Raw genomic sequence first — 12,995 nt, 5'->3', positions numbered from 1 at the left:
TTAATCCTCATGAGATGATTTCTAGGTACATTTGCCATCTTGCTTTCTCCCCCCAAGGAATTTCTTCTGTTTGTTAACGTCACTCTGAAGATGTGGTACCCAATTGAACACTGGCTGTGTTAAGAATAATGTGGAAGAAAACAAGACAATCGTTGCCACTCTGGTTCTGGGCATTTTTGGAAGCCCATGATCGCATTAATATTTTTCAGCCATGATATCAGACTAGTTTCTGCTGAGATTTCCATCAATGAAGCTCTACATTTTTTAACATGTGCTTTTACAAAATATTTTTTAAAGATTTATTTATTTTGGTAGGGAGGGGCAGAGGGAGAAGGAGAGAGAAACTTAAGCAGACTCTGCACTGAGTGTGGATCCTGATGCAGGGCTTGATCCCACAACCCTGAGATCATGACCTGAGCCCAAATAAGAGTCTGACGCTTAACCTACTGAGCCACCCAGCCTCCCGACAAAATATTTTTATTTTTATTTATTTATTTTTTAATTTTTATTTTATTTTATTTTTTTTTAAAGATTTTATTTATTTATTTGACAGAGAGAGATACAGCGAGAGAGGGAACACAAGCAGGGGGAGTGGGAGAGGGAGAAGCAGGCCTCCCGCGGAGCAGGGAGCCCGATGTGGGGCTCGATCCCAGGACCCCGAGATCATGACCTGAGCTGAAGGCAGACGCTTAACGACTGAGCCACCCAGGCGCCCCCCGACAAAATATTTTTAAATAGAGATTTAAATAATGTTACCTGATGGCTTTCTGATGAAAGCTGTTAATGTAACCTTAGAAGCAAAATATTTTTCTTGATCTCTTACATAATGTGTAGTTCTCGTTTTGAGAACTGACCGTATCCAGACTTGTGATGTATTAACGTAGTATTCCAAACCTGATGTGATGACGGGTAAATGATTGCAGTGTTGGTTTTGGTATTCCTCTCTTTAGGGCACCTGCGGGGGCGTCCTTCGAGGTACAGGAAAACAAAAGATTGGTGCTATCTTGAATGCCATTGGTTATTATGTTTTTGGTTTTCCCATTGGAGTATCTCTGATGTTTGCTGCTAAACTTGGGATAATAGGTATGTTTTTGATTCTTCTGTGATCAACCTCAAATCTCATCTGTCTTTTTAAGATAAACTGCTTGAGATATAAAGCAGTTGACTGGAAAGTAACCCCTGTGGTATCATTTTCTCCTGAAACAGTTACTCCCTGCGTCCTCTGTACAACAACACTGGAAATGTGGTCTTGAACGAAATAGACATGATCTGGGCCCTCAGGATGAGGCCAGGCTTAATTAATTATTCAGTAATTCCATTTGGGTTCAGTACTGCAAGAGAGAAGAACTTGGTCCTGTGAGCACCCATCGTGGGTTGGAGGACGGAGTTGCCAGAACTGGCTTGCCCTAAAGTAGTCGTGCATTAGCCTCAGACCTGCAACATGATGAATTACCTAGGTGACGTGAACACCACTTACTGAAAAACTATTCTTTGCCCACTGAATGATCTTGGCATACTTGTTGAAAATTAGTCGGCTGTAGATATATGAGTTTATTTCTGGACTCTTTCTTCTACTCTGTTAGTCTCTATGTCTGGCTCATACCAGGACCACTCTGTTTTGATTACTGTAGCTGTGTAATAAGTTTGAGATCAGGAAGTGTAAGCCTTCCAGCCTTGTTCTTTTTAAATTTTGTTTTGGCTATTTGAGGATCCTTGGAATTCCATATGAATTTGAGGGTCAAGTTTTCCATTTTTGAAAAAAACCCCAAAAATCATTAGAATTTTTATCTGCATTGAATCTGTAAACTGCTTTGGAGAGAATATTGGAATCTTAACAATAATAAGTCTTCCAGTCCATGAACACAGGATGTCTTTCCATGTATTTGGGTCTTTAATTTCTTACAGCCAATGTTTTGTAATTTTCAGTGTTTTTTCACTTCCTTGGTTAAGTTTATTTATTTTATTATTTTTTAAAGATTTTATTTATTTATTTGACAGAGAGAGACACAGCGAGAGAGGGAACACAAGCAGGGGGAGTGGGAGAGGGAGAAGCAGGCCTCCTGTTGAGCAGGGAGCCTGATGCGGGGCTCGATCCCAGGACCCTGGGACCATGACCTGAGCCGAAGGCAGACGCTTAACGACTGAGCCACCCAGGTGTCCCCCTTGGTTAAATTTGTTCCTAGATATTTTATTCTTTTGGATACAATTGTGTATAGAATTATTTTCTTAATTTCCTTTTCAGATTGTTCCTTCATGGTATATTAAAACAGCTGATTTTGTGTGTTAATCTAAGTTTACAAATTTATTAGCTGTAGTATTTTTTTTAAAAGATTTTATTTATTTTTTGACAGACAGCGAGAAAGGGAACACAAGCAGGGGGAGTGGGAGAGGGAGAAGCAGGCTTCCCACGGAGCAGGGAGCCCGATGCGGGGCTCGATCCCAGGACCCTGGGATCATGACCTGAACGGAAGGCAGACACTTAACGACTGAGCCACCCAGGCACCCCTTATTTTATTTTATTTTATTTTATTTTATTTATTTATTTATTTTTATATGACAGAGAGAGACACAGCGAGAGAGGGAACACAAGCAGGGGGAGTGGAGGAGGGAGAAGCAGGGCTTCCCGCCGAGCAGGGAGCCCGATGCAGGGCTCGATCCCAGGACCCTGGGATCATGACCTGAACGGAAGGCAGACGCTTAACGACTGAGCCACCCAGGCGCCCCTAGCCATAGTATTTTTTATGTGTGGATTTTTTAAAAGGTTTTCTATATATAGGATCATGTCATATGTAAATAGAAATAATTTTACTCCATTTCTAATTTTTTTAATTACATTTTTTATCAAGATAAGTGTATTCTTTAATCCCCATCACCTATTTCCCTCTTTCCCCCCAACTTCCCTGCCTCAGTTTGTTCTCTGTAGTTAAGAGTCTGTTTCTTAGTTTGTCTCTCTTTTTTTTCCTTTGCTCATTTGTTTTGTTTCTTAAGTTCCACATACGAGTGAGACCATATGGTATTTGTCTTTCTTTGGCTGACGTATCTTGCTTTGCATTATACTCTCTAGCTCTATCCATGCTGTTGCAAATGGCAAGATTTCATTCTTTTCAATGCCTGAATAATATTTCTTTGTGTATATATATATACCACGTTTTCTTTATCCATTCATCTATTTTTTTTTTAAAAGATTTTATTTATTTATTTGAGAGAGAGAATGAGAGAGAGAGAGTACATGAGAGGGGGGAGGGTCAGAGGGAGAAGCAGGCTCCCCGCCGAGCAGGGAGTCTGCTTCTCCCTCTCCCACTCCCCCTGCTTGTGTTCCCTCTCTCGCTGTGTCTTTCTCTGTCAAATAAATAAATAAAATCTTTAAAAAAAAAAAAAAAAAAAAAAAAAGAAATAGTGTTTTCATTTTCTTTGGGTAAATACCCAGAAGCAGGGCTGTTGGATCATATGGTAGTTTTACTTTTATTTCTTCGAGGAACCTTCATTCTGTTTCCCTAAGTGGCTGCACAAATTCACATTCCCACCAACAGTGTATGAGGTTCCCTTTTCTTTTCTTTTTTTTTTTTAAGATTTTTATTTGTTTGAGACAGAGCGAGAGTGAGAGAGCATGAGTAGGGGAAGGGGCAGAGGGAGAGGGAGAAGCAGATACCTCCCTAAGCAGAAAGCCCAATGTGGGGCTCTATCCTGGACCCTGGGATCTCAATCTGAGCCAAAAGCAGATACTTAACTGACTGAGCCACCCAGGTGCCCCGAGGTTCTCTTTTCTTCGTATCCTTGCCAACACTTTCTATTTCTTGTCTCCTTTGTACTAGCCATTCTGACTGGTGTGAGGTGATATCTGATAGTTTTGATTTGCATTTCCCTGTTGATTAGTGATAATTTCATGTGTATGTTGGCCATCTGTATGTCTTTGGAAAAAAATATCTATTCAGGTTCTCTGACCATTTTTTAATCAGATTGCTTTTTGGTGTTGAGTTATACAACTTTTTTATAGATACTTTGGGTATTAATCCCTTAACAGATACATCACTTGCAAATATCTTCTCCTATTCAGTAGATTGCCTTTTTGGTTTTTTGATGGTTTCCTTTGCTGTGTGAAAACTTCTTATTTTGGTGTAGTCCCAGTAGTTTTTTGTTTTCGTTTTTGTTTTCCTTGCGTGAGGAGATATGTCCATAAATATGTCTAAGAGATTACTGTTTATATTTTCTTTTGGGAGTTTTATGGTTTGGGGTCTCACATTTAGGCCTTTACTCCCATTTAAAGTTAATATTTGTGTATGGTATAAAAAGTGGTCTAGTTTCATTCTTTTTCATGTAGCTATCCAGTTTCCCCAAAACCATTTATTAAAAAGACTCTTCTCTTGCCTTCCTTTCCAATTTTAATGCCTTTTATTTCTTTTTCTTGCCTTATTATTATGGCAAGAACTTCTACAATCGGGTTTTAACATTTTTCTATATTTTTCTACAGTACTTTTATTTTTAAGTTTAGAAAATGTAAAAACTGAAATTCACATGATCTAAGATAATATTCATAAAGAGCTTTTATCAGAAATATGGTAACATTTTATGTATGTTATAAAGTTTATGATGCCCACATAAGATGATCTCCCACTAGTTCCACCTTAAATATGAAGAAGCTAAAACCTGAAGAGGTCAAGTAATTTTTCCCACAGATAGCAAGTGATGAAACAGGATTTGAACCCAGATAGTTTGCCTCCAAAGTCATACTTATTACTGTTGTGTGCACATTATATCCATCTCTTTGACTTTCATAATTCCCTCATTCATTCAACAAAGGTTTGTCTGTGTATCTCAGGCCCTGTGGTATGTTAGAATCTGGGAATATAAAGATAAACAAGATCCCTGTCTTTTGTGAGTTCATAGTACCAGCTCTTAGCATTTATTCCTCTTATGTTCTTTGGCAATTTTTCTACTTTGTGCTCTTTGAATGTAGTCCTTCACCAAGGCCCAGGAGATGATCCTTTTGCTTCTCTTGTTCTGCATTCTCTTCCTCAAAAGCCTCAGGGCCTCACCTCAGTCTTTGGTGCCTGTGGCTCTTGAATCTCCATCTCTGGGCCTGACTTCATGCCTGAGGTCCTGCTCTGTGTATTTCAGCTGCCCCACGTATTCACGGTGGTCCTGCCAACATCTCTGACTCCTGGCCCCCTTTCTGATCTAGTCTTCCAGGCTCAAGAACTCTGCCCCAATGATGCTGCCAAGTCTTACCAGTTCTGCCTCTGTAATCTTTCATATCTTCGAGGGATTTATCCCTATTTCAGAGAGGAAGAGTTGAGAATTAATAATGGGTATGGCATTTATCTTAGCGTTTATTATCTCTGGTAAACTATGTACCTAACTCAGATATTTATTACTCTCATGAAGGTGTTACCATTCAGCATGTGTTTTCCTGCAGAGCAAGCAAATGAAGAGGTACGTGGGGCCGCTTCTGTTTCTCAGACATCTTCTTTCTTTCTCAGGGAAATTCTTCTCTCCTGGGTTTATTTTTTGTTTATTTATTTATTTTTAAAGATTTATTTATTTATTTATTTATTTATTTGACAGAGAGAGACAGTGAGAGAGGGAAGGAACACAGCAGGGGAAGCTGGAGAGGGAGAAGAAGCAGGCTCCCCACTGAGCAGGGAGCCCCACGTGGCAGGGGATTCTCCTTCCCTCCTCTCTGCAGCTCCCTCTGCTGTTCCCCTGCTTGTGTTCTCTCTCTCTGTGTCTTGTCGACAGGACCCTGGGATCATGACCTCCGCCGAAGGCAGACACGTAACGACTGAGCCACCCAGGCGCCCCTCTCTCCTGGGTTTAATCTCAAAATAGTACCTGTAGATTTCTGTCTGTAGGGAATAAATCCATTCACGTCAAAAGATGACAGAGCCAACTCTGAAATCCATTTCCATGAAATGGGTGCATCTCTGATAGTCGTTTATGTTCATTTTGGAAATGTTAGCTTCTGTTCAGGCATTTTTAAAAATCCTTTTCCTCAAAAGCTTTTACACATTTCTTGTTAATTTTAGCCTGAGACGTTTTATCCTTTAGTTGCCATTGTAAATGAAGTTTTTCCCTTCCAATATATAATCTAAGTGGTTGTTGTTTATGTGTAGGAGGGCTGTTAGTTACTATATGTGAATTTTCTATCTTGTTACTTTGGAATTCCTCTTGACTGCAGTAGTTTTCCATTCGTTCTCATGGCTTTTCCAGGTATAGAGTCATATCATCTACAAATAATTTTATATTGTCTTTACCAGATTTGATACCACTGATTTCTTTCTTTCTTTTTCTTAATGCCTCTAGTAATATAATAAATTGTTGTAGTATTTGTGGAAATGCTTATCTTGTTCAGGATTTTATAAATAATGCTTCTAGTGTTTCTATAATAAATATCATGCAGGATTTTGGGCTAACACACACACACACATGCAAACACACATAAGTAAGCGTATATGTACTTGCTTTTTAAATCATGTTAAAGAAGTATTCATTCAGTCTATTTTATTGAATATTTCCAACCAGAATGGTTGGGTATTTTGTCAAAAAGAATTACATATCATATGTAAATAAGAATAATTTTACTTCTTCCTTTCCAATTTTTATGCCTTTTATTTCTTTTCTTGCCTATTGTTCTGACAAGAACTTCTACAATAGGATTTTAACATTATTTTTATATTCGTCTACTTTATTTTTACTTTTGTTTAAAAAAGTAACTTTTTAGTGTCTATGGAAATGATCCTATGGTTTTTCTCCTTAAATATATTATGATGATAAATGATATTAATTGGTTTCCTCATATTGAACAATCCTGGTTATTATGTGCTGTTCTTTTATTGAGCTGCCAGATTCTATTAATATCTTATTTAAGGATTTTTTTGCAATGATATAAGTAAGATTGGTCTGTAGTTTTATTTTTTGTGTAATCTTTCTTAGGTTTTGATATTAATTAGTGTTATACTCCTTTCATAAAAGGAATTAAATTTCTTCCCTTTCTGTATGCCCTGGAACAATTTACATAGTATAGGAACGATTTGCTTTAGAAAGGTTTGAAACCTTTGTGACCTCATGTTTTGGAGGGGTTTATCCTTTTTATAGCTTTCTCAGTTTTATCTCTGAAAAATCAGTCTGTTTAGACCTTTTTCTTTTGGGGGGGGTCACTTTAGCAAATCACTATTTTTTTTTTTAGAAAATTATCCATCATCAAGATCCTAAATGTACACAATTGTGCAGAATAATCTATCATGTGCTTTGGGGGTAAGTTGTTAAACATGTGTTCTGCATCTGTATCCACATCTGTATTTTCTATAGACTTCAGTAACAGTGAATTTTTTTTTTCTTTTTAGTGAAAAAAATAGTCTAATTAGAGGACTGACGAAATGCTGTAGTATGTATTCAAATAGGTTCTTTAGTTCTGTATCCAATCAGTACATTTTTTCCATGTAAAAATTTTGAATCTGCCCCAGTTCTCTGTGACATTTTAATCTTGCAGCTGTCCTAAGATCCTCCCTATGTCCACACAAACAGGTGCTTAGTGTCTTATCTTGACTTTTTTGGAAATGTTATTTGGTGGCTTAATGAATAACTCTTCAATGTCATCTCTCTTTTTAATGACTGGTACAGCCAGGGGGCCTTTGCGGTAGCTGATTAATGTCAAGCTGGGCTTCATCATTCTCTCTTTGGGACACACAGCTGCCGAATATTTATTACTGTCTCACAGTGCTACCAAACACTGGCCCTGAACATGGGGGAAGTACCGTTTACTTAAATAGCAAGAGCCCCTGTCCTTAATAAGCTGCTAGAGTTTTACAATTCAACTTTACTTAAAAAAACAAAACGCAAAAACCTCTCTCTTAATTAGAATCTAATGCTTCTTTAGAATAAGCAGATCTCCCTCTCTTTGTTCACTAAGGGGCTTTTTACTGTTGTACTTAGTAGGTGCTCAGATTTGTTAAAAAGTACTTTTTTTTTTTTTAAGATTTTATCTATTTATTTGACAGAGAGAGAGACAGTGAGAGAGGGAACACAAGCAGGGGGAGTGGGAGAGGGAGAAGCAGGCTCCCTGCTGAGCAGGGAGCCCGATGGGGCTCGATCCCAGGACCCTGGGATCATGACCTGAGCCGAAGGCAGATGTTTAACTACTGAGCCACCCAGGTGCCCCTAAAAAGTACTTTTAAATTATTAAAATCTTACTTGAACAGTATGGAAATTTTGGGAAATGCTTAAAATATACGGAAAATTAAATTACCTTTAATTATACGGCTGAGCTGTAACAGCAGAGGCATTCAGTGTATTTTATTCCAGTATTTTTTCTGTCATTCACAGATGTAGGGTTACATTGAATATGTAATTTCCTCCTATCCCATGTTAAAGACATGGTTTTTGGTACCTCTATAATATTTCCTTGTATCATTTTTAATGCTTCCCTGATAGTGGACATTTAAATTGCTTCTTTTTGTTTATTTATTTTTTAAGATTTTATTTATTTATTTGACAGAGAGAACACAAGGAGGGCAACAGCAGAGGGAGCTGCAGAGAGAGAGAGGGAGAAGCAGGCTCCCAAGGCACATCGGGCTCCCTGCTTGGTGGGAAGCCTGCTTCTCCCTCTCCAGCTCCCCCTGCTTTGTGTTCCCTCTCTCTCTCTCTGTCAAATAAATAAATAAAATCTTTAAAACTTTTTTTAAAAGTAAGTAAATAAACTGCTTCTCTTTATAAATAAGATTGTGATGTGCATCCTAGGTGTATGAATTACTAACATCCCTGAGTCTTTCCTCAGGACGGATTCCTAGGAATAGGATCAGTCCCTCAAAGGGATGTCATTCCACCTACTTCTCAACTGAAGAGAAGTTTTGTTGAATTCTCAAGAGTCTGGTCAAATTCCAGGTTTTGTTTCATTACCAGGAGTCCACAGAGGACCAGCCTCCGTTGGGCCTTTGCCAGTGCGGGGCCCCGCATGTGTAATGAATGAAGGGACTAATTCTCACTCTATGCCATATTCCATCCCTAACCAAAACAGCCTGCTCTGTAGCGAAATTGTTGATATACGAGTGGATATTTTTATATCCACTTTGGTATATAATGGATATTTTAGTTTAAATAGTTTCTTCTCATAAGTGGATGGGCATTGTTTATTTATTTATTTTTTTTTTAAGATTTTATTTATTTATTTGACAGAGAGAGACACAGCGAGAGAGGGAACACAAGCAGGGGGAGTGGGAGAGGGAGAAGCAGGCTTCCCGTGGAGCAGTGAGCCCGATGCGGGGCTCGATCCCAGGACCCTGGGATCATGACCTGAGCTGAAGGCAGACACTTAATGACTGAGCCACCCAGGTGCTCCTGCTGCTCTTTTCTATAAGATTTTATTTATTTATTTTGAGAGAGAGTGAGAGAGCACAGGCAGGGGGAGTGGGAGAGGGAGAAGCAGGCTCCCCACTGAGCAGGGAGCTGGATTCGGGATTCCTGGGATCATGACCTGAGCTGAAGGTAGATGCTTAACTGACTGAGCCAGCGAAGTGCCCTCTTTTTGCTGCTATTGTAAATGGAATTGTTTTAATTTACTTTTGGGAGTGTTCATTGTTAGGGTATAAAAATGCCATTGATTTTTGTGTGTTGATTTTGTATGCTATTACTTTGCTGAATTCATTTATCCTAGGTTTGTGTGGATTCTTTTGAATTTTTTTTTAAGATTTTATTTAACAGAGAGAGACACAGCGAGAAAGGGAACACAAGCAAGGGAGTGGGAAAGGGAGAAGCAGCTCCCTGAGGAGGGAGCCTGATGCAGGACTCGATCCCAGGACCCTGGGATCCTGACCTGAGCCGAAGGCAGACGCTTAACGACCGAGCCACCCAGGCGCCCCAGGGATAGGCATTGTTTAGATCTTTTTTTTTTTAATGGATCCATTCATATTCTCAGTGAACTTTTCCACACCGCAGTTGGTTTCCCCTGGGCCTGGGCCTGCTCTTCCCTCTGCCTGCAGGGCCTGTCCTGTAGCTGTCAGAGCTGCCCCTCCCCTCCCCCACGGGAGAGAGCCACCTGCCCTCCTCGCGGACTCGGGGCCGTAGGTCACTGTGACGGCGCTCTGCTCGGTGTCTTCCGTGGCCCTCCTCAGCCTTCCAGCTAGCACGTTTGCTGTTCGTCTCCCCCAGTAGCATGTAAGCTCCAGGAGGGCCCTGATCTTGGCAGCCTGTCCAATTCTGTGTTTCCAGCCCTTAAAACAAGACCTGCCACAAACAAAGCCAGGACATATTTGTTTAATCAACATACAAGCAGCGAACGGTTCCGTGGTGTTTCCACTGCTTATTGGCAGAGTGGTTTCCACTGATGGATCAGTGGTAAGCGTGAGTCTACTCCCGGTCCATGCTTATGTAAATTTCTAAGGAAGTTATTTTAACTCTGTGGACACAGTAATTTTGGAAGAATGTTAAAGATGACGGGAAAATAACTGAAGAACATCTAAGCCAAGGTTCTCATCCTGTATCCCTAGGTCTCTGGTCTGGATTGATCATCTGTGTTTTCTTTCAAGCCCTTTTCTATTTGGTGCTCATCTGGAGGACAAACTGGAAGAGAGTTGCAGAGCAGGTAACAGCGCGTCCTTCTGGAAGCGTGGCTCTTTCTTGGCCCCGTAGCTGTAAGGAATCTTCGAGGGTCAAAATGCTAAGAATGCCACTGGCAGCATGACTTGCTTCGACTCATGGAAAGCGTCTAATATGAGAGTTAGGGGGCAGAAGGACGTCATGTTTCAGCGCGTTTTCTTCCTCGTACAGTTAGTTCAGTGTCTACTCACAAGGGCTTAACAATTATACTGATTTATCTGTTTTTAGGCCTCTTTTTAGAAACATTTTTGGTCCATGTTTTCCTAAAAAGCAGTCTGCTAAGTATCTATGATCAGTGAGGAGTGCTTGGGGGCAGAACCATAACCTACGGGTGGGGGAACAGGATCCTGACTGTGTGGGCATCTCTGTGTGAATTGTGAGCTGTGTTTATTTGTCGAAATGAGATGGATGGGAGGTCGGAGTAGGGGACGTGTTACTGATGGGGAGGGGGGATGAGTTTAGTGCACAAAGCGTCCCTGCTTCAGTTTTGTCCCCTCTACCCTTCCAGGTCTCACATGCCTTTGGTTTTCCTAATTGTGTTGTATGATGTCTTTCCTATCTTAGTGTGATCTATGGAGGGAGTGAGTTGTACAGGACATTCAGTTGGGCCATACATAAACCATCCTTTATATGATAACACCATTTGTCTTTAGACTTTATTCCTTATATCAGTGCTTAGAAACACTGAAATGCACAGTGTAAGAAAAATAATGTTAAATTTGCAACTATAGGCACAAGTTGCTTTTTTTTTTTTACGTTATTATGGTGATCTGAGCACTGGGGAAAATAGTGGTTGTCCAGGGTTATGTTCTATGGTCATTGGCCAGAGAGGACTGTGCTAGATGTTAGAGCGCTTTAGGGGTGGTTTCATCAGTAGCTCAGGTGAAATTTTAACAAGAGAATACTCGCCTAACTTGACTTACACTTCATTTACTTCTGTGACACTTATTCTCAGGCACAGGTCCGAGCTGGGCTGAAGGGGATCAAAGAGACCACACCATCACCAGCAGGTAACAGACAACACGGTCTAGGGCCCTTGATCTGCCTCATGAGGCCAAAACTTAATGTAGCCAGAGTTACTTAGTTTATGAGATCCTGCTCTCTTGCATAATAAATCTTGTCTCTGCTTAATAATTGGGCGATCAACTCTGGGTTCTCCTGTGAAATGTTCTTAATGTAATTTCACATATACCAATCAATAATTGATGGTCATTGTCTACAGCGTATTCTTATGTAACTTTCCATAATATCCCTTTGTTGAACCCTGTACATAAGTGTATATACTCCACTGTTGTCTGCAATCAGATCTACCCGTCTTGGAGAAAGAAGTAACCGATGGAGTGGTTTTGCCTGATATCATCACACCCGAGAGCCAGACCCTCCAACTAATGGTACTAGAAGAAAGCAACCAGTATGCTGTGTCCACCATCGGGGGTGTTTTGACAGTGAGCCAGTTGATTTTCTATCGTGGAATAGCTCTAGCTGTTGCCATTGTTATTCTTTTAGCAGGCATTTTAATAAGGGTTTTTCAATGACCGTGGCTAAAATAGAAGGATTATCACCAGCCCACAAACTAGACAGGATCATTATTATTGATCTGTGAAGTGTGGGAGGTGACCTGGTCACATGGACAGTGGTGTCTCGCTCCCCGCTGTGGGTGGAAAGGATATCAGTGATGTCTTCTTAGTTATCCCGAGAATCTGCACTATCCTCATGGAGATCAAGAAAGGAGGTAGACTTCTGAGTTTCTCCCAAACGTTAATTCTATCATGGTTTGTAAATCTGTCAATTTGATTTTCCCTGCTGGAAGTGTTCTGCACTCTTATGTTGAGTATCTTCCCTCTTGCAGGAAAGTTCATTGCCCTCTAAAACTGGTTGCTGATCCAGCTTTGTTTGTATTTCTCTGTTAATGTATTTACTCTTATCAGTGGGTGTGTATTAAGTGCCTGTTGAAGTCCTATCTCAGGTATTGTATAAGCGTTTATAAAATAAACACCTTAAAATTGAAAATGCGTGCTAATAATATTTGAGGCTATAAAATCTATGGAAATGCTAACTTTTAGTTTGGGGCCTTTGAACACATTTTTGTGGCAACTTGCATATTAAAAATCCAATCTGTGTTCTCTTCTGCCGCTCAGCTCCCCAAATGCTGCCCCTCCCAGCAGATTTTTAAAGCCTTTATGGGGAGTTTGATCAACCCAAATAGAAAATACTAAAAATAAGTACTAATATTGGGGATTCCCTCCACAAAGCCCACCAAGTGACCAATGTCCCCATTGGCTTTTCATCTCTTTCTCTGAAATGGGAACAAGGAGCCTAGGATTACCAGACAGCTGTGAAAACCAGTTATACAAGAAAGCAACTGAAAAGAAACTGAGACTTCATAGGGAAAGGAAAAGGATAACCCC

The 12,995-nt window shown here is 40.1% G+C and overlaps 1 protein-coding gene across 1 annotated transcript in view; it reads left to right on the top strand.

Annotated features, from left to right (window-relative positions):
• Window positions 1-12,456, top strand: part of LOC110584463 (multidrug and toxin extrusion protein 2-like) — a 57,338-nt gene extending 44,882 nt beyond the window's left edge. Inside the window, exons 14-17 of the mRNA XM_044921804.1 lie at window positions 951-1,083; window positions 10,479-10,573; window positions 11,543-11,597; window positions 12,437-12,456. Coding sequence (XP_044777739.1) covers window positions 951-1,083; window positions 10,479-10,573; window positions 11,543-11,597; window positions 12,437-12,456 — 303 coding nt within the window. The remainder of the gene's footprint in view (window positions 1-950; window positions 1,084-10,478; window positions 10,574-11,542; window positions 11,598-12,436) is intronic.
• The last annotated feature ends 539 nt before the right edge of the window (window positions 12,457-12,995 follow it).

This window comes from Neomonachus schauinslandi, chromosome 15 (genome assembly GCF_002201575.2).
Source record: "Neomonachus schauinslandi chromosome 15, ASM220157v2, whole genome shotgun sequence".
In the NCBI taxonomy this organism is placed as follows: Eukaryota; Metazoa; Chordata; class Mammalia; order Carnivora; family Phocidae; genus Neomonachus; species Neomonachus schauinslandi.
Note: the sequence above shows the minus strand (reverse complement) of the source record. Positions and strands in the feature narration are given on the sequence as shown.